Below are 23,026 nucleotides of genomic sequence, written 5' to 3'. Positions count from 1 at the left end.
GGACCTTGTCAAAAGCCCTTTGAAAATCTAAATATACCACATCCACTGGCTCTCCCCATCCACTCTACTAGTTACATCTTCAAAAAATTCTATAAGATTCGTCAAACATGATTTTCCTTTCACAAATCCATGCTGACTTTGTCCGATGATTTCACCTCTTTTCAAATGTGCTGTTATCACATCTTTGATAACCCACTCTAGCATTTTTCCCACCACTGATGTCAGACGAACCGGTCTATAATTCCCCAGTTTTTCTCTCCCTCCTTTTTTAAAAAGTGGGGTTAAACTAGCCACCCTCTAATCCTCAGGAACTAATCCAGAATCTAAGGAGTTTTGAGAAAATTATCACTAATGCATCCACTATTTCTTGGGTTACTTCCTTAAGCACTCTGGGATGCAGACCATCTGGCCCTGGGGATTTATCTGCCTATAATCCCTTCAATTTACCTAACTCCACTTCCCTACTAACATGTATTTCCCTCAGTTCCTCCATCTCACTAGACCCTCGGTCCCCTACTATTTCCGGAAGATTATTTATGTCCTCCTTAGTGAAGACAGAACCAAAGTAGTTATTCAATTGGTCTGCCATGTCCTTGTTCCCTATGATCAATTCACCTGTTTCTGACTGTAAGGGACCTACATTTGTCTTGACCAGTCTTTTTCTTTTCACTTATCTATAAAAGCTTTTACAGTCAGTTTTTATGTTCCCTGCCAGCTTTCTCTCATAATTTTTTTTCCCTTTCCTAATTAAGCCCTTTGTCCTCCTCTGCTGGACTCTGAATTTCTCCCAGTCCTCAGGTGTGCTGCTTTTCCTGGCTAATTTATATGTTTCTTCTTTGGACTTGATACTATCCTTAATTTCCCTTGTCAGCCATGGGTGCACTACCTTCCCTGGTTTATCCTTTTGCCAAACTGGGATGAACAATTGTTGTAGTTCATCCATGCGATCTTTAAATGCTTGCCATTGCATATCCACCGTCAACCCTTTGAGTATCATTTGCCAGTCTATCTTAGCTAATTCACGTCTCATACCTTCAAAGTTACCCTTCTTTAAGTTCAGAACCTTTGTTTCTGAATTAACTATGTCACTCTCCATCTTAATGAAGAATTCCATCATATTATGGTCACTCTTACCCAAGGGGCCTCGCATGACAAGATTGCTAACTAACCCTTCCTCATTGCTTAATACCCAATCTAGAATGGCCTGTTCTCTAGTTGGTTCCTTGACATGTTGGTTCAGAAAACCATCCCGCATACATTCCAAGAAATTCTCTTCCTCAGCACCCTTACCAATTTGGTTCACTCAATCTATATGTAGATTGAAGTCCCCCATTATAACTACTGTTCCTTTATTGCACGCATTTCTAATTTCCAGTTTAATGCCATCCCCAACCTCACTACTACTGTTAGATGGCCTGTACACAACTTCCACCAGCGTTTTCTGCCCCTTAGTGTTATGCAGCTCTACCTATATCAATTCCACATCCTCCAGGCTAATGTCCTTCCTTTCTATTGCATTAATCTCCTCTCTAACCAGCAATGCTACCCCACCTCCTTTTCTTTCCTGTCTATCCCTCCTGAATATTGAATATCCCTGGATGTTGAGCTCCCATCCTTGGTCACCCTGGAGCCATGTCTCTGTGATCCCAACTATATTATATTCATTAATAACTATCTGCACATTCAATTCATCCACCTTGTTACGAATACTCCTCGCATTGACACACAAAGCCTTCAGGCTTGTTTTTACAACACTCTTAGCCCTTATACAATTATGTTGAAAAGTGGCCCTTTTTGCTTTTTGCTCTGGATTTGCCTGCCTGCCACTTTTACTTTTCACCTTACTACTTTTTGCTTCTACCCTCATTTTACACCCCTCTGTCTCTCTGCACTTCTTCCCATCCCCCTGCCACATTAGTTTAAATCCTCCTGAACAGCAGTAGCAAATGCTCCCCCTAGGACATTGATTCCAGTCCAGCCCAGGTGGAGACCGTCCTGTTTATACTGGTCCCACCTCCCCCAGAACTGGTTCCAATGCCCCAGAAATTTGAATCCCTTGCCCTTGCACCATTTTTCAAGCCACGTATTCATCTGAAATATCCTCCTATTTCTACTCTGACTAGTACGTGGCACTGGTAGTAATCCAGAGATTATTACCTTTGTGGTCCTACTTTTTAGTTTATCTCCTAACTCCCTAAATTTACCTTGTAGGACATCATCCCGTTATTTACCTATATTGTTGGTACCTATGTGCACCACAACGACTGGCTGTTCACCCTCCCACTCCAGAATGTCTTGCAGCCGCTCAGAGACATCCTTGATCCTTGCACCAGGGAGGCAACATACCATCCTGGAGTCTCGTTTGCGGCTGCAGAAACGCCTGTCTATTCCCCTTACAATCGAATCTCCTATCACTATAGCTCTCCCACTCCTTTTCCTTCCCTCCTCTGCCGCAGAGCCACCCATGGTGCCATGAACTCGTAGAACCTCACACTTATCAGCATTAAACTCCATCTGCCATTGCTCAGCTCACTCTTCTAATTGGCCTGAATCTCTCTGCAAACTTTGAAAACCTACTTCATTATCCACAACGCCACCTACCTTAGTATCATTTGCATACTTACTAATCCAATTTATCACCCCATCATCCAGATCATTAATGTATATGACAAACAACATTGGACCCAGTACAGATCCCTGAAACACACCACTAGTCACCGGCCTCCAACCGGACAAACAGTTATTCACCACTACTCTCTGGCATCTCCCATCCAGCCACTGTTGAATCCATTTTACTACTTCAATATTAATACCTAACAATTGAACCTTCTTAACTAACCTTCTGTGCGGAACCTTGTCAAAGGCCTTACTGAAGTCCATATAGACAACGTCCATTGCTTTACCCTCGTCAACTTTCCTCGTAACCTCTTCAAAAAATTCAATAAGATTTGTCAAACATGACCTTCCACACACAAATCCATGTTGACTGTTCCTAATCAGACCCTGTCTATCCAGATAATTATATATACCATCTCTAAGAATACTTTCCATTAATTTACCCACCACTGACGTCAAACTGACAGGCCTATAATTGCTAGGTTTACTCTTAGAACCCTTTTTAAACAATGGAGCCACATGAGCAATACGCCAATCCTTCGGCACCATCCTCGTTTCTAATGACATTTGAAATATTTCTGTCAGAGCCCCTGCTATTTCTATGCTCACCTCCCTCAAGGTCCTAGGGAATATCCTGTCAGGATCTGGAGATTTATCCACTTTTATATTCCTTAGAAGCACCAGTACTTCCTCCTCTTTAATCGTCATATTTTCCATAACTTCCCAACTTGTTTCCCTTGTTATGATACCAGCCCCCTCCTTTGTGAGAATTGCAAGAGCCCTAGAAAAGGGGGGTCAATGACCCAAAAGAGAGAGAGAGAGACAGGCTGAATGGACACAGGAAATGGAAAGACATTCCACTGGGACAAAAGCTGGTGACTGTGGCATTGTTCTCAGGAGACACCTGGGAACTGCAGACGTGCCAACTCGCAGGGACATTGTAAAGCCCTCGGGCAAAGTGGGCTGGTTGAGAGAGAGATTGCACCACCTGCAACCTGATTGACACCTGAGATCCCGTGAGGCAGTATAAAGAAGGGTCTGAAAGAGGACGACCCTCAGACGCACCAAGGAGACACCAAGAAGCATGATACCGCTTCCCGTGGGAACGGGAAGCCATTTTGAAATAAGCCACGTGCGTTAAATTCCGAATGCGGGGTTTGTGGCTGGAACCAACGGAAGATCGCTTTTATTTAACACCAGGGAAGCCAAATCCTCTGAGGCTGAGGATTTGATTCATCAAGACAACGGCAAGTGTCTCTTTTCCTAACAATCTCTCTTCTCTCTCTCCAACACGTGAAACCAAAAAGGGAAAAGCCTGCAGACTTCAGAGTGACTCTTTATATTTCCAATTGGACTCAGTATTATACCCTAGACAACGAAAGAGCTTATTTCTGATTGATTATGGTTACACCGGTGTTTTAGATTGAGTTTTGACGATTTGAATGTTTGTATTAACCGTAATTTTTGTGCCCCTTTATTAATAAAACGTTTGAAAATAGTACCATCGGACTTCAACTGACATATCTATCTTTGCTGGTAAGTGAAACCAGTTACTGGTTTCGTAACAAGTGGGGTTCTCGTCTCGGGATTTGACACCAAAAGGGGGAGGTCAGTCAATCGGGATTGTAAGTCAAAAAAAAATAATTTGGATCTGGTACGCAGGTAGCCAGACAGAAAAACCAGCAAAGATGGACGTGTGTGAATTTATGAAAAACGCGACTGTGGCGGTGCTAGAGGTGAGCGCCAAAGCAGACTTGTTAAATTTGGCGAAGGGGTTAGAGGTGGAAAACGAGCAGAATCAAGCTGAGAGGCAAAGACAGCATGAAATTCGGATCAGAGAGTTAGCAGCAGCCGAGAGAGCGGCAGCGGGGAGAGAAAGAGAGCGGGAGGAGCTAAGGAGAGAGCGGTTTAATGTTAGTCGGGAGCTGAGAGTAGTACCTCCGTTCGAGGAGACGGATGTTGATAGTTATTTCTTGCTTTTTGAAAAGGTGGCAGTGAACCAGAAGTGGCCACAAGAGCAGTGGGTCGCGTTGTTACAAGGTGTGTTAGCAGGAGGGAGGATTTGGGCAGCCATGATGCCGACCCGCCGACCGGCGAGTACGGTGGCCCCGCCCCTAGAGTCCCAAAGCTATCGCGCATGCGCGGTCACTCGCAGCCTGTCGGAAAAAGCGGCTGAGAAAGAGGACAGTTTAAATGAAGCCAGCGGTGATCTGGCCAAGATGTTTTTACCGACCCTGTACCATGAGGGTTCCGAGGGTGGTAAAACAGAAAGCAGTATAGTAAAAGGGGGTAAGGGAGAGGAAATAGCCCTGCCCTTAGTGAAGAGAAAGGTCCTAGAGGTAGGAACTAAAGTTGAGAAACGGATAAAGTTGTTAAAATGTCCAGAGTTGGACATGGTTAATCTGTCTGGTTTGGCAGAATTGTTTGAAGAAGTTCAGAGTTCTAAAGGTGTTCTCGATGGTCCCGAGAGTGAAATGAGGGCAGTCTTAGAGAGGAAGGGTATCCTTGCTGTGGAGAAGTCAGCTGAAATGGCCGAGGAGGTTGTTTCAGCTCGCAGGGTTGCGCCTTCCCCAACGGGGGGCTGCCTAGAGAGTAGCTGGAAGGATCGGGGGACGTTAGAATTTGAAAAAGATACGGGTATTGAGAGCCTGGAAGGGGCCAATGTCCCGTTTGAGTGTGTCCAAGATGGGGGCGCACGTGGTGCTGAACCTGGTAACAGAGCTCAGAGGAAGTCTGAGGTGTTTGATTCAGGGGGACGGGGCGGCCGTCTTTGTGGATCAGATAGGGTTGGTTCAGTAGGAAAAGGGTTAACCTTGGTAACCGTGGGAAGTGTGAGTTCCACGGCGTTTGTATTCGAGAGTGGGGCCAAGGTTAATGCCGAATTTAAGGGGGGAATGAGGATTGTTATTGAAGGAAACGGAAAGTCTGTAGTTCCCAAGTCGAAGGAAGAAATTTTAAACCTGGCAGATCGCTCACAGAGTGAGTCGGGAAATAGCGGGGCCCCCCACTCTATTGTTACGCCAGGGTGGGGTGTGAAGAGGTTGCATTCGAAATGCTACCTGAAAGAGGAGTTGGAATTAAAAACAAATAGCCTGAAGGGTCTTGACAGTTTCAGGCATGGTGTTGAAAAAATAGCCCCGATGAACGAGGCGGGCGGGAGTTCACCACGCCAAATTACTCAAAGTCCCAACGGGTGGACTTGCCAGAAAAGAGGTGACGGTTAATGGGGATGCCATTTTTTTTAAAACAGCAAAGCAGGTTTTTACGGGTTGCGCCAAAGCCTGTGAATAATAAAGACAGACCTTTGGAGACCTGCCGGCGAAGTAAACCGACCGAAACGATTAGTATTCGCATAAACTTTTGTAGATGCACCTAAGCTAAGATCACACCTCCTTAGTTATGTTGCTGGAGAAAGCAAATAAATAAGCTGGTTATTGAGCTGAAGTTTGATGCTACCAGGCGTTAGTAGGGCACATGAGGTTAAGGTATTAAAGGAAAGGGGCACTGTACTTGTTAACTGTTTAGATGCTGACTTGAATGTATAACTGTATTACTCTGTATTAGATTCAAAATTTCTGTAAGACTGTACCACTCTGGGTTTTAACCGCTGGTAAAAACCTTTTTAAGAGGGGAGGTGTTATGATACCAGCCCCCTCCTTTGTGAGAATTGCAAGAGCCCTAGAAAAGGGGGGTCAATGACCCAAAAGAGAGAGAGAGAGACAGGCTGAATGGACACAGGAAATGGAAAGACATTCCACTGGGACAAAAGCTGGTGACTGTGGCATTGTTCTCAGGAGACACCTGGGAACTGCAGACGTGCCAACTCGCAGGGACATTGTAAAGCCCTCGGGCAAAGTGGGCTGGTTGAGAGAGAGATTGCACCACCTGCAACCTGATTGACACCTGAGATCCCGTGAGGCAGTATAAAGAAGGGTCTGAAAGAGGACGACCCTCAGACGCACCAAGGAGACACCAAGAAGCATGATACCGCTTCCCGTGGGAACGGGAAGCCATTTTGAAATAAGCCACGTGCGTTAAATTCCGAATGCGGGGTTTGTGGCTGGAACCAACGGAAGATCGCTTTTATTTAACACCAGGGAAGCCAAATCCTCTGAGGCTGAGGATTTGATTCATCAAGACAACGGCAAGTGTCTCTTTTCCTAACAATCTCTCTTCTCTCTCTCCAACACGTGAAACCAAAAAGGGAAAAGCCTGCAGACTTCAGAGTGACTCTTTATATTTCCAATTGGACTCAGTATTATACCCTAGACAACGAAAGAGCTTATTTCTGATTGATTATGGTTACACCGGTGTTTTAGATTGAGTTTTGACGATTTGAATGTTTGTATTAACCGTAATTTTTGTGCCCCTTTATTAATAAAACGTTTGAAAATAGTACCATCGGACTTCAACTGACATATCTATCTTTGCTGGTAAGTGAAACCAGTTACTGGTTTCGTAACACCCTTACCTTACACGATTCAATATCCTTCTCCTTAGTGAATACCGAAGAAAATAAATTGAAAAGAAATTGTTCAAAATCTCCCCCATCTTTTTCGGCTCCACACGTAGCTGTCCATTGTAATCAAATGTAACCAAAGAGGTTACTGTAGTAACCTGTTTTTGCATTACAAAGAGGATTTTGCTTTTACAAAATTTTTCCCATATAAATTAATGGCTCTTCGCTTTAAGCCATATCGACTTAAGAAAGGTTTCATAGGAACGCTCTACCTTTGTAAAGGGGTGGGGGGACACCTGTATTCAATGAAAGCAGTGAGGAGTCTGATGTTACTCAATTTTCTTGCTGCTGCTTGTCATAAAATCATACAACCATAAAGCATAGAAACAGGTCCTTCGGCATATCTAGTCCATACTGAACTATTTTTCTGCATAGTTCCATTAATGTGCACATGAATTATAACCCCCCACACCTATCCTATCCATGTACATATCCAAACTTTTCCTCAGTATTGAAATCAAACCCATATCCATCACTTCTGCTGACAGCTCATTGCACATTTGCACCACCCTCTGACTGCAGTTCCCTCTCATGTTCCCCTTAAGCATTTCACCTTTCACCCTTAACCCATGACCTCTAGTTCTAGTCGCACCCAACCTCAGGGAGAAATGCATGCTTGCATTTACCCTATCTGTGCTCCTCATAAATTTGTGTTTTTCTGTCATATCTCTTCTCATTCTCCTATTCTTTAGGGAACACAGTCCTAACCTATTCAACCTTTGTCTATATCTCAAGTCATCAAGTCCTGTAAATTTTCTCTGTACTCTTTCACACTTTTGTCTGAACATTAATATCTCTGATATCTCACATTAAAAATTTACACTACGCTTAGTATCAAGTGCATTTTCTGTAGCAGTTACAAACTTCTCTCAGCCGCAAGAATATAAGACCATAAGATATAGGAACAGAAGCAGGCCATTCAGCCCATCGAGTCTGCTCTGCCATTCAATCATGGGCTGATCCAATTCTTCCAGTCATCCCCACTCCCCTGCCTTCACCCCATACCCCTTGATGCCCTGGCTAATCAAGAACCTATCTCTCTCTGCCTTAAATGCACCCAATGACTTGGCCTCCACAGCTGCTCATGGCAACAAATTCCACAGCTTTACCACCCTCTGACTAAAGTAATTTTTCTGCATCTCTGTTCTAAATGGACACACTTCAATCCTGAAGTTGTACCCTCTTATCCTAGACTCCCCTAGCATGGGAAATAACTTTGCTGTATCTAATCTGTTCAGGCCTTTTAACATTTGGAATGTTTCTATGAGATCCCCCCTCATTCTCCTGAACTCCAGGGAATACAGCCCAAGAGCTGCCAGATGTCTCCCACAGGGTAACCCTTTCACTTCTGGAATTATTCTTGTGGATCTTCTCTGAACCCTCTCCAATGTCAGTATATTCTTTCTAAAATAAGGAGTCCAAAACTGCACACAGTACTCCACGTGTGGTCTCATGGGTGCCTTATAGAGCCTCAACATCACATCCCTGCTCCTATATTCTATACCTTTAGAAATGATTGCCAACATTGCATTTGCCTTCTTCACCACTAACTCAACCTGGAGGTTAACCTTTTGGGTATCCTGTACAAGGACTCCCAAGTCCCTTTGCATCTCTGCATTTTGAATTCTCTCCCCATCTAACTTTACTACTTCTGAAAGACCTGGTGCAAAAATGTAAACCAGGGCCCTTTTAGATTATACAACCAGTAGAAAACACACTTTATTTTTTCTCCTCAATATCTTTAAATTATTATATGTAACTCCTAATCTTTAAATTCCTGTGTATATAGCTTTAATTTGTGTAATTTATCGTATTTTAATCTTAAAACTCCAAACCTCATTTTTGTAAATCTACGTTTGCCTTCCCTCTATGGTCAATATGTTCTCCCTAAAGCATGGCACACAATATAATCAGGTGTAATCTAATCACAGACTGACAGCATGGCTCATACATATTTCAGTCCTGGAGCAATGAAGACCAATATTCTAATTACTTTTATTATGCCATTATTTTCATTATTTCTTTACTCTTTTAATTCCATTGTTAATCATTTTGAATAAATACAATTATTTCCCAAAGTGCATACTATTACAGCTGTCTGAAATTTGTTGTTCAGAATTTTGTCCATTTTATTACTGTTATTCACACTGTATACAATGACTCTTCTCTGGGCCAATGATAAACTTGGGGTGCATGCCTTTCCGTCTTACATAATGATAATATTACCATCATAAATACTTGTAACACAACACTGATCCTTGCAAGACACCACTTGTAAGATTCTCCTGCCAATCTGTGCAGCTATTTAGTATTCCTGCTTCTTGTCTCCTGTTGCTCAGCCTGTTTAACAGGTTAATAATGTCTTTCCTTGTGAAGACCATTTGGAAGTCCAGTGAGACTCACCTGTCTTCCACTTCAGACAGCTGTTCAGAACCTAATCTGGACAATACAACATTGTTCCTTCTGCTCAAAGTTCTAAGGTGTTCAGGCACTCTATCCTTAATCTAGAAATTTCTCACCCCCACACACACGAAATAAATCCCACACTTAAATATTATAGTGAGCAATTTTCCAATGTAAAGGAACAATTCTTAAATTGTGAGAATTTTTGAAGGGTATTCTCTTCATATTGCACCCACATACAAGAAAATGTTTAGTCCCACAACTCACTTTAGTATATTAGAAAGTCATACACAAGATGCTGGAGGAATTCTGTGGACCAGGCCGCATTAATGGCGGGAAATAGGCAGTCGATATTTCAGGTCAATATGCTTAATCTGGATTCACAGTACAGATGAAGGGTCTTGACCTGAAATGCTGAATGACCGTTCCCCTCCACGGTTTCTTCCTGACCCATACAGGGCTTCATAAGTCAGTGAATTGAGCATAGAAGTTGGGAACTTAATGTTGCAGTTGTACAAGATGTAAAAGGCCACATTTGGAATATTGTGTTCAGTTCTGGTCCACCTTGTTATAGAAATGATGCCACTTATTTAGAAGGAGTGCAAGGGGATTTACAATGATGTTGCAAGGAACAGAATTATAGGGTAAGTTTGAGCAGGTTGAGCCTTTTCTTTGGAGCATAGGAAAATAGAGATGATCTTATAGAGGAGTATAAAATCATGAGGGGGCTTCATAGTGCTAATGCGTGTGGTCTTTTTAAATTGACATAGCATTATACGTGAACTAACTACCTTGTAGAAATTGAAATTTCTTTCTGAATGTAAGTCATTATTGTAAGCTGGGGGATATAGCACAACATTTTAAGCATCCCTATCTTTAGTAAACAAGGATGATGATAATGATCAGCTAATCTGTTTACGAAACAATGTTGATTTCCTAGTCAAAAACTGAAAGGCATATAATTGAAGTAAGAGGGAGAAATTTAATAGGAAACAGCAGGGTAGGGGAGGCAACTTTTTAGCCTAGAGAGCGGCCAGTATACAGAATGAGCCACCAGAGGAAGTGGCTGAGGCAGATATATTAAAAACAGTCAGAAGGTACTTGGAGACTTACGGTACATAGGTAGGAAAGGTTTATAGGGTTAAGGGCCAAATATAGGTAAATAGAACTATCTTAGATGGGAATCTTGCTTGGCATAGATTTGTTGGGTTGAATGACCAATTTCTATGCTCTATTTCTCTATGACTCTTGGTCCCACTCCCGAGGTTTGAACAAAAAGAAATCTAGGCTAGTGTTTACAGTGCATAACTGAAAGAAGCTACACTGTCAAATGCTCTGTCTTCTTTTTAAGTTAAGCCAAGTGTTTTCTTTTAGATAGATATAAAAGATTTCATGGTATTTTTTTCAGAGAAGTACAGAGTGGTATTGGGAAAACAACAGTGATGTAAACAGATTATCTGGGCCATAATAATTTTCCTTGTTTATTCAAGGTTAGAGTGTTTAAAATTCCATGCTGTATGTTGCTTATTCCAATGGTGACTTACCTTCATAAATGCAACTTTGTGTGTTTTTTTCTAAATTTCTCCCTGACTTGGTTTTGATTGTATTGCCATTTCTTTTACAATTTATTTCTGAAAGAAAGGCAATTTTGCTTACATTAATTCCGGTGATGTTGTATTGGCCAACACCTGGAGCTCCAGCAGAGAGCTACTGACTGCTGGCACCAGTTCATTTGGTGCGCAAGCTTGGTCTAATGCAGAAGTCAAAAGTGACCTGCTGGTCAGGAGCAGGCAGGGTTTGAATCATCGCCCGTCTGCTGGGACATTGGTGACTCACCCAAGGAGTTGTGGAACTGGCACGTTGATTCTGTAGAGATAAAATACTAAGTGCAATTTTAGTTTATAAAGATATTTGACTTTGTTTTTTTTTAATTTGTTTTGGAATTTTCAGTTGTTTGCAGTAACTTTATAGTTTTAATTGTGATTTTTACATACAAAAATTATTTAAATAGTTTAAATGCCTGTCAGAGAAATGCCTCCCAAAGGCTGTAAGGGACTTATAGGCCACAGGTGGGCTAATCCTGCAATGCCTCTTGGTAGTATAGGGGCAGCCCATCCATACGTAGTGGACGTAATTCGTTGGGCTACTCATCAGTTTTCTTGAGAATTCCAACAAACTCTCCACTTCCTCTAAGTATTCTCACAAGGTAATCATCCAGGATGTTTCGCCTTTCCTTATTTTTGTTTGGGACATATATTACCATTGGGAGTTTTGAATGGGGAACTCATCCATCTTCAAGGACCCCCACCATTCATGTCATGCTCTCTTCTTGCTGCTGCCATCAGGAAAGAGGAACAGGAGCCCCAAGTCCTACACCAACAGGTTCTTGAATCAGAGGGGATAACTTCACATACCCAACACTGAACTGATTCCACAACCTATGAACTCACTTTTAAGGACTCTACAACTCCTGTTCTTGATATTTCTTGCTTATTTTATTATTATTATTATTATTACTATTGAAACATTCTGGTTTCCTGCACTGCATAAGTCTAGGGAAGAAAACCTCCTGCCCCGCGAAATTCATGAGATTGAGACGCATTCCCACACCAAACTTCTTTTTGTGTGGAAGCTGTGTAATTTGCTACCCTGTTACAAATTAGCACTTCAAGATAACAGACAGTACACTGCATATGATTAAAAGATTTATATTTATGAATCTTAACTAAAGGGTTAGTAAGGAATAACAAAAAGGAAAGGGCCCATTCTAATTAAACAGTCAAATGTGCACCAGTTGGAGCTCATCTTGAACTTCTCCATCGCTCACGAGCTGGGCCTTCATCAGCGTGAATGCCCACACCACCTTCCGAACGTTGCTTGCAATCCATCTCGGATAAACGGGTCTCCCACCGGATCGTACGCTACGACCAGTTCTCCCCAGCATCTTCTCTCTCCATCTCTCACCGAACAAAGGCCCAAGACCTACCTTATTGTCCCTCACTCAGGTAAACCACACGCTAATTGGATGGCACACATTCCACATCATCCCTTATCTTCAACAGTAAACCAAACAAGCTGAAATGGAGCAAGCTAAAGACAAGCTGCTCTTACAGAACTGCCAAAGTGAAATGCATACAGCATAGCAGTAAAAATATGAACCAGGACATTCCATTATTATAACTCTCTTTTTGTATTTGCACAGTATGTTGTCTCTTGCACGTCGGTTGTTCGTCTATCTCTATCAGGTGTAGCATTTTCATTGGTTTTATTGTATTTCTTTGCATTTCTTTGAATGCCCACAAGGAAATGAATCTCAGAGTAGTATATGGTGACATATACGTACTTTGATAATAAATTTACTTCAAACATTGAACACGTGACTGCTCCACTTTGGCGTATTTTTGGTACATAATTCATATCCCAGATGATGTTCTTTTTAAGCTCCTTATACATAACTCTTAATTCTGTCACTTTCATCTATGTATCCCTCCCACTTGCCAAATCTTGTGATAGTTATTGCATATTTTTTTGCTTGGATTTATTAATTTATACATATTGTTCCTCGTGCCATTGATTTATGAATGTTTTTAGCAGGTGCATTTGTGGTCCTTAGGGGGATAACCTGATTCTGCAACACATTAAATTCTTCTTTAAAACCTCTCATTGAACTTAGCTCACAAGCAAATATGCAGAATTTACCATCTGTCTCATCTTGATGTTGCCTTATTCAAATTAGATATAAGTCATTTTATGACAGCCATTAGATGAATGTTCACACATCATTAGCCTTATATCTAAAATAGCCTTATCACTTATTAAGTCTGCCGCTTTGTGGATTCCAGGACACATTATGGACAAAAATGTCCCAACTACATTAAAAAAATTCACTGGGTTAGAAATTTTGTAGCTTAGTACAATCGTCAATGTTGACTGATAGAATTTCAACAAAATACTGATCATTAAGTCGATCAGGGGCTTAGATTGTCATTCATAAAGTCCTGCAATTTGCATTTTGAGTTCCTGTGCATGCTGAACAAGTGATTATCTTTCATTTAAAAACCAAGTGAATGCAAATATAAGGAGGCTATGTTTTCACTGATTCCACATTTGAAATACTGTGTGCACTAATGGCTTTCTTACTTAAGAAGGAATATTTTGGAAGCAGTTCAGAAATGGTTTAGTAACCCTATATGAGAAAAGACAAGCTACATATCTTATGAGGAAATGCCGCTTTGTTTTATCTGGAATCCACTGGAATTGTTAAAAATGAAAAGACATAACAAGTCTTAACAAGGCAGGTGTGGGGAGAGAATATTTCATTTTGTTGAAGAATTAAATACCAGGGCTATTTGGAAAGATGAGAATTTCTTTTTCTTTCTGAGGGTCCTTAGTCTTCAGAACTTCTATCCTCAAAGAATGTTGGAAGTAGAGTCTTTAAATATTTTTAAGTCAGCTGGCATTGAGTTTACAATTGAATCAACCATGATCTTATGATGTGTTGGAGCGGCTCAACGCCTCTGATTGACCTAATCCGGCTCCAAATAATGTTTGTCTGATCACTTTTATTTTTTACCCACTGATCGGTATGATTTATCTGTCTCTCATTGACCCCACCCTCCATCAAGCCATCAGCTCCCTCTCACCACTCCAGTCACACCTTCTCTTCATCTCCAACTGTTGAAAAGCAGAGTAATCCAGATAATGAAAATCTGAAATAAACACAAAGGGTACTGGAAGCACTGAGAAGGTCAGACAGCAGTTGTGGGGAGAGAAACAGAGTTAATGTTTCTGATTGATAACTTTTCAGCAGAAGAAATCTCAACAAATTGAAATCTTTTTCCACACATGGTGGTTAACATTTAAATATTTCCAGCATCTCCTGATTATTTCATGTTCCCATCTGACCTATTGATCTCCCAGATCAAAAATGTCCTGATCATAACCCAACAACCCCCAACGTACATCTCCCTCTCCCCCAACTACAGATCACCAGAAGTTGTCCTTCAGTGCTGCTCCTTCCCATTCCCTGCTCTCCAACACCCAGCTCCTCCATCCCACAATAGCTTCGACCAGTCCCTCTCAAGCCTGGCTCTACCCCTGGTCTTCAATGATTTACTTTGTAGATACTGCACTGACACACCACATGAAGCATGTTTTTACCTCATGAAGCCTACTTAGATGAACCTTGAGTGCAGTTGAATTTCCAAGCAGCCAGAACCAAATTTGATATGATTGCCTCTGTAGTCACGGCTACATCACTGTAAGCATACATTTAGGGTTTAGCACATTCACAGAGCTGCCGCCTCACAACTTCAGTGGCCCAGAATCAGATTTTGCCTTTGGTGTGGCTGTGTGGCATTTGCGCATTTTCTCATTGACGCTGCAAATTTCCATAGGTTCCCCAATTTCCCCTCACGTCTCGGCGATACGTAGGTTGGTAGCTTAATTGGTCTCTGTAACTCACCTCTTCCTAGAGTTGGGAGAATAAAATGGGATTAGTGTAAATAAGCACTTGATGGTAGGTGTGGACTTGATGGGGCAAAAGGCTTTGCTCCATGATTGTGACTCATGGGTTCGATAGCTGAATACAAAGGCATTTTGTGGACTGTGTTACAGAAACTTACTGAAGCTTTGTACTCCAGAATTTTGATAATATACAAGCTATAAGAAGTGGGAAGGACACCGGCAAATACTTAAGTTACTTAACTCTTTACTAACTGTGACCCCTCCCCCCAATGATCGCTGGTTATATTTAAAGTGCCCATATATTTAAAACTTATCAATAGGTTGATAAGTTTTTGATTAGTAAAAGGGCATCAAAAGTTACGGGGAGAAGGCAGGAGAATGGGGTTTAGAGGGACAAAATATCAGCAATGATTATATGGCAGAGCATTTTCAATGGGCCGAATGAAGTAAATTCTGCTCCTATGTCTTATGGCCTGAGAGGGAGTTGAGACTGTACGTTGTTGGTTTATAAGTCGTTGGTGAGGCCAATTGTACAGTGTTGGTCACTATGTTGTAGGAACAATGTGGTTAAACTGGAAAAGATGTAGAAAAGAATTACAAGGATTTTGCAAGGACCAGAGGGCTAGAGTTATAGGGCGAGGATGGTCAGATAGATCTTTATTCCTTGGAATGTAACAGAATGAGGAATATCCTTATGGAAATGTTCAAAATTATGAATGATATAGATAAGATAGATGGTAACAGTCTTTTCCCCTGGGTGAGGGTGACCAAAATTTGGAGCCACAGATTTAGGATGAAAGGGGAAAGGCTTAAAAGGGACTTGCAGATGGTGGTATATATATAAACAAGCTGCTTGTAGAAGTGGTTGAAACAGAGAAAAATATTATTATTTAAGAACATGGATGGGTGGGGTTAGAAGGATATGGGCTGAATGCAGACAAGTGAGTTTAGCTGGATGGCCATTGTGGTTGACATGTACTGACTGTACTAAAGGGTCAGTATTTGTGCTTTATTGTTTTATGACTCTAAAACTAACTGACAGTAGTTCAAAGTAAGGAGAGGGAGAGAGAAAGAAATAATGAACAACACAAATTGTGCAAACAATAAATGTAAGCTACAGCATTCAGAATTAAATTGAGTCCATGGACACAGAGTCTGGTACAGCTGGAGTAGGCCCAAAGCCTCAGCCTCAGTTCACTGCACAGCTGAGCAAGTCTCCACAAAGCTTGTAGATAAGGAGCCGAGAGCACCTGGAGTAGTCTCATGGCCTCAGAAAATTCTATTGCAAAAAGCAATTAATTGTCATATTCCTACTTGTGGGTTGTATAGTCTTAGCTCAATGAAAATGACTTCAAGAAAAGAAATCAGAATCTATTGTTTAATTTTATTGGTATATAGGCATCAAGTTTTAGATAAGTTATTTAAAAAGCATTTTACATTTATTTCATTCTGTCCTCGCCTCTAAAAATTAGAAAAGATTAATTTTGGAGACACTTAACCAGTTGTAAATTAGCACAATCTGCAGTAATTTACATAGCTGATTAAATCAACTTGGGACAGGGTCTGCTACCAGAATAATGACTTCTACATTGATGTAAAAAATGACCAACCTAAGTGTACTGAGTATAATTGGCACATAAAACTCAAATGCCCTTTGCATTGGTTTGACTTATTTTTCTCCAACTAGACATCATGACTCTGTAAAAGTTGTGAACAATGAATTTTCAAAACCTTTGGCTTAGAATATAGTTCAAAATAATAATTTTCATTATTGTCATGTGAACAGAACGTTGACATCTACAGCACATTACAGGCCCTTCAGCCCACAATGTTGTGCCGACCATTTATCCTACTCCAGAAACTGCCTAGAATACCCTACTGCATAGCACTCTATTTTTCCAAGCTCCAGGTACCTATGTAAGAGTCTTTTAAAAGATCCTTCATATCTGCCTCCACCACTATCGCCTGCAGAGCATTCCACGTACCCACCTCGCTGTGTGAAAAACTTACCCCTGACATCCCCTCTGTACCCCCTTGTTTTAGCTATTTCATCCCTGGGGAAAAGCCTCCGGTTATCCACACGATCAATGCCTCTCATCATTTTATAAACCTTTATCAATTCACCTCTCAACCTCCATTGCTCCAAGGAAAAAAGGCCAAGTTCACTCAATCTATTTTCATAAGGCACGCTCTCCAATCCAGGCAACATCCTTGTAAGTCTCTTTTGCACTCTTTCTATAGTATCTACATCCTTCCAGTAGTGAGGTAATCAGAAATGAATACAGTACTCCAAGTGGGGTCTGGCCAAATCTTATATAGGCATTACATTACCTCACAGTTCTTGAATTCAATCCCATGTTTGATGAATAGCAACACACCATATGCCTTCTTAACAACACTGTCAACCTGTGTAGCGGCTTTCAGTGTCCTATGGACACAGACCCCAAGATCCCTCTGATCCTCCACACTGCCAAGAGCCTTAACATTAATATTATATTCTGCTTTCAAATTTGACTTTCCAAAATGAACCACTTCACATTTATCTGGGTTGAACTCCATTGGCCATTTCTCAGCCCAGTTCTGCATCCTATCTATGTCCCGCTGTAACCTCTGACACCCTTCCACTACACCGCCAACCTTTGTATCATCAGCAAACTTGCTAACCCACCCTTCTACTTCCTCATCTAGGTCATTTATAAAAATCACAAAGCGGAAGGGTCCCAGAACTGATCCCTGCGGAACATCGCTGGTCACCAACCTCCATGCAGAATATGAGCCATCTACAACCGCCCTTTGGCTTCTGTGGGAAAGCCAATTCTAGATCCACAAAGCAAGGTCTCATTGGATCCCCTGCCTCCTTACTTTATGAATGAGACTTGCATAGGGAACCTTATCAAATGCCTTACTGAAATCCATATAAACTACATCCACTTCTCTACCTTCATCAATATGTTTTATTACATAAAATGAAGTTGAAGTTTCGTAGCAATCAAAAGGAAAGCTATGTAAGTCTTCTAAAGTTTGGGAACTTCAGTGTACTGGGTGAGCTTTCAGAGCATGCCATCCATTAAAATACAATGGTGCACAGTTTGTTCCCAAACTAAGATAAAAAATGCAAAATTTGTTGAAATTCAAAATACATTTACTTGAATTTTAGGGAAGGATGATCAAGATAATCAAAGCAAAACAGTACATTCGGTTATAACAGAGTGATTATTTTTATTTCTTTTAGTATTGCCAAGTCATACTTGTGGAAATCCTGGCAAATTACAGAATGGACTGCAGCAGGGATCCACGTTCAATATTGGTGACAAGATCCGGTTCAGCTGCAACAATGGTTACTTCCTCGAGGGACACGCAGTGCTGACTTGCCTTGCCAGCTCAGAGAACAGTGCTTCATGGGATTTTCCAGTTCCCTTTTGCAGAGGTAAACTGAAACTGGAATGGGGATTTCAAATGAAAAGCCAGAATATTTAAATTAGTGACTTTATCATTCACTTCAAACAGGAACTGTATTGTGGTGGTACTGGGTTTGCTAATCGTGAATTCTTAAACTGAAATGACAAACTTAAATTCTATCCAATATAAATAGCCACGTGTACCCACAATAAAGGGAGATTATACCCTTCATCAGGTCCTGATGAAGGGTCTTGGCCTGAAATGTCAACAGTTCGTTCATTCCCATAGATATTGCCCAACCTATTGAATTCCTCCAGCATTTTGAGTGTGTTAATCTGGATTTCCAACATCTGAAGAATTTCTTGTGATTATGATCAACTAGTAAGAATAGGTTAAAAATTGGCTGACAAATCCTATTTGCAATTCTCCTTTGCCCAGCATTCCTTTCCAGAGACAATGATACATAGCTGCTCCACTTTGGCACGATGTAGTGGAGACCAGTGGAGAACTTAATGAGCCTAGGTAAAATAACTGGTTATCCTGTACAAAACAGCAGTTAGGTTTATGTAATCTGAATCTATTTACTTAAAAGCAAGGTTTGAAGCTTTGTGAAAGTTGTAACTGTTTATACGGCAGGGGCTCTGCCATCAATTCAGCAGCATTGGAACTTCTCTTCCATGAACTTCTCTGTTGTTGTGCTATTGTGTGAGGGACATATATTGGTTTCTGACCCTGTCACTGATGCACCTCTGGCACCCTTCCCAACAATTGTTGCTGGGTTTAGCATCAACGTCCTTTTGATTTTGACCTTGATGGTAACTCAAGTGTGCAAGCTTGACAGTTATAGATTAAGTCTGCCCGTGGTTCATTTGCTAATGGAATAAGGTCAGTAGAAGCATCACAAAGGTAGTTGCAACTCTGACGTCAGCTGTCAGTTCCTACTTCTTATCTCTGACTGGCAGGTCATAAAAGTCCCACTTACCTTTGGGGCCAGCCATTTATTGCTGGCCATGTCCAGTCCTCTCCCTTTACTCATCCTCACAAAGAACATAAGAGCAGGAATAGGTCACACAGCCACGCAAGCCTGCTCTGCCATTTAAAATGATCATGATCATGACACATTTTGTCTCTAACGTTATCTTCCCTTCTGCACAAGATCTCTTTAGTAATCTATTTGCTGATCTTTCAGAAATCTATCTACTTCCTCTTTAAATATCCTCCATGATCTGGCCTCCACTGCAACTTTAGGGTAGGGGAATCCAGAGATTCACCAACCTCTGTGAGAAGGTTTACTGGATTATCACTTGATTTTCTAACTATGTTCCCTTGTTTGAGATTATCTCACTCGTGGATACATCCTACTATCTCCAACCCTATGCCCCTCAGGGTATGGTAATCTTTAATTAGATCATTCCTCATTCTTCTAAACTCCAAGTCACATAGGTTTAATTTATTTAGCTACGCTTGATAGGTTAACCTTTTCATCCCAGGAGTTGACAGATAGAATCTTTTTTGGACTGCCCCCTGGTGCCCGTGCATTCTACCTTAGCCAAGAGGACTAAAGTTGTGTATTGTACTCCAGATGCAGCCTCACTAGTAACCTGTACAATTCTAACACGACCACCCTATTTCAAACTTCTACTCCACTGGAAATATAAACATCCCCATGATGAACTCTTTAAGTGAAACAGGATCTGCTTTGGACCACTCAGTTGATGCCATGCATTAAAACATCAGTATTGTGTCGCTTGCCACTTGACATCGCAGTGCAAATCCAGTGGCTTTTGGGACGTCACTGTGTTTCAGGTTACTATTTTCTGTGATATGCCATGTGATTGGGAAGTGTGATCAGATTTAGTGATTTTCAATAACGTTTTACCATAAGGTGCATCGAAACGTTGCTCTGTGCAAAGCAATTTCTAGGTCTTGGAGACCATGAAACTAATGGAGTGTAAAACATCACCTGGTTCATTGATGCCATTAAATTTGGGCTCAAATTTGAACAGTAAGGTTGGGGAATATCCGAACACAATTGAGCATGTGGTGCCAAAACCATTAAAGTTGAGACTTGATTGCTGCTATTCTCAAGCACTCGGTTTATTCAGAAAAAAATGAGTTTGGCAATTTTGCTTACATTGGACTTGGATCATAGAACTTTGCAGCACAGTACAGGCCTTTCAGCCAACAATGTTGTGCTGCCTTTTTAACCTACGCTAAGATCTATTTCAAGCTCTTCTCTATACACATCACCGACTATCTCACCTGGACTGTACACACAGGCTTTGTGGCAAAAAATGCACCACAGCATCCCTTCCCCCTCAGGCAACTCAAGAAGTTCGGCACAGGCCCCCAAATCCTCAAGATCTTCTACAGAGACACCATTGAGAGCATACTGACAGGCTGTATCACCACCTGGTAAGGGAACTGCACAAATGTTGATCGCTGGACACTGCAGAGAGTGGTACGGACAGCCCAGCGCATCTGTGGATGTGAACTTCCCTCCACTGAGGACGTTTACAGCAGCAGGTGCAGAAAGAAGGTCTGGAAGATCATCAGGGACACTAGTCACCCCAACCATAAACTGTTTCAGCTGCCTTCATCTGGCAAACACTAACACAACATGAAAGCCAGAACCAACAGGCAATGGGACAGCTTCTTTCTACAAGCTATTGGACTTTTAAATTCACATGTCTGTACATTGCAACAGAGTCATAATGCAAATATTTTACTCCTTCGCATTGTGGGATGGATGCAAGACTTAAATAAGTTCTAAGTTCTAAATTCTAAATTCTATTTAACCTTCCCTCCTACATAGCCCTCCATGTTTCTTTCACCCACATGCCCAACTCAGAGTTGTTTGAGTATCCCCAAAGCATCTGCCTCTACCACCACCCTTACAGTCTGTTCCACCTACCGACCAATCTCTGTGTAAAAAAAACACTTCTGATATCCCTGTGTACTTTCCCCTAGTCTTCTTAGAATTATCCATTCGTGTATTAGCTATTGTCACTCTGAAAAAAAGCTTGAGATGGTTGTCTTTTCGTGATCTAGGATTAGAAGTAGTGATCTGTGGACTGTTGATGTTGTGGGTTCTGGAACAAAGATAATGCACCTGATTATTCATGGTATCCAATCAATGTCAAATTAGTGTCAACCAGACTAACCAAATGTAATGGACATGTAGACCTCAATCCTATTTATAAGCCAAAGCAGGCAAAATTCCAGACCCCAAAGCACAGAGTTCGCCACTCAACCTATCAGCGACGAGACTCACTGCTTACATCACAATTGATTTTCCGCAATGACTACCAATCAGCTGATTGATAGCTATATAAAGACCAATCATTCGGAGGACACACCACAAATGAACAGCACACTGATGATGTCTTCTGATATGGTGATGAAATGTTTGCAAATGTATTGCCAAGATCAGAGAATAACTCAACTGAACTATCAACTACTTGAGCTACACATTTTCTGAGTTATTTCCAACAACATCAGCATCATAGAGTGCAGAAACACATATTCCTGCAATCATGAACACAAAACTGAGGGCAGTTATTCATTTATTTATTCATTTATTGATTGATTAAGACACACCATGGAATTGGCGCTTCTGATCCTTCGAGCAACACTGCTCAGTAATCCCCTGATACAATCCTAGTCTAATCATAGGAACATCTTTGGTCTGTGGAAAGAAACCCACGAAGTCCCAGGGGAAACATACCAACTCCTTACAGACATCGGCAGGAATTGAACCCAGGTTGCTGGTACTGTGAAGCATTGTGTAACCATTATGCTACCATACAGTGTCAATGCAAGTTGATCGTTGGTGAAGACAGAAATTGGTGAGTATAATTTTAGACCAAATCGATGCTGGTCTATCACAGATGGTTGAAACAAGATCAAAAAAGTGTAACTCTCAGAAAAAAATACATAAAATACATTTTACATTAAAAAAAATGTGGCTCATGTTAAACTTGTGTTTGATGTAAGAAGAGCTGGAGAGTAGAAGCAGATCTGAAACGTTAAATTGCAATGTAGTACTTCCCTTTGATGTGAACAGAGGATGTTCCCTCAAGAGATAAAATAATGGATAGCCTACATATTCAAGCAGTCCCTAGGCTCTGGAAGAAGTGGGGCTGCTGAGTGAATTGCTTTCTCTTGCTCTGGGCAAGCTTACATATCTCATGCATTGGGAGCTTTGTAAAATTATTGTGGATAAAAACCTGAAGAAGTTGGATATTTTGGAAAACAGTACTCTGATACTATAAACAACAGAAGCTGTTGCTAGAAAATAATTCAGTTTCTCTCTTAATGCTCAAAGCTGACTTGGATTTTTAAGCATGATTCTGTGCTGACAGTACATTGGTTAGCGTGAAATTTTCACCAGGTCACCAGACCTTCTGTTGGTCTCATCCATAATTTTCCACAGAGGTCCCCAATGCTAAATAAATAATATCGCTATTTGTGCTGCACTGGTGGACCCCATGTGGAGTGGCACAGGGTAGTGCAAATTTGCATGGGCTTCCAAACACTCGGGCTACGGAATCTATCTGCTGAGTGCGCATCAGGCTTATCTGATGCCATAGATTCTAGGTTTGACAACTGCAAACTTTAGTA

General features: G+C 41.3%; 1 protein-coding gene across 1 annotated transcript in view; it reads left to right on the top strand.

The window, feature by feature from the left end:
- Positions 1-23,026, top strand: part of LOC140719596 (CUB and sushi domain-containing protein 2-like) — an 831,737-nt gene that overhangs the window by 789,769 nt on the left and 18,942 nt on the right. The window contains exon 4 of the mRNA XM_073034301.1: positions 18,237-18,431. Coding sequence (XP_072890402.1) covers positions 18,237-18,431 — 195 coding nt within the window. The remainder of the gene's footprint in view (positions 1-18,236; positions 18,432-23,026) is intronic.

Source organism: Hemitrygon akajei, chromosome 32, assembly GCF_048418815.1.
Source record: "Hemitrygon akajei chromosome 32, sHemAka1.3, whole genome shotgun sequence".
NCBI classification, from domain to species: Eukaryota; Metazoa; Chordata; class Chondrichthyes; order Myliobatiformes; family Dasyatidae; genus Hemitrygon; species Hemitrygon akajei.
Note: the sequence above shows the minus strand (reverse complement) of the source record. Positions and strands in the feature narration are given on the sequence as shown.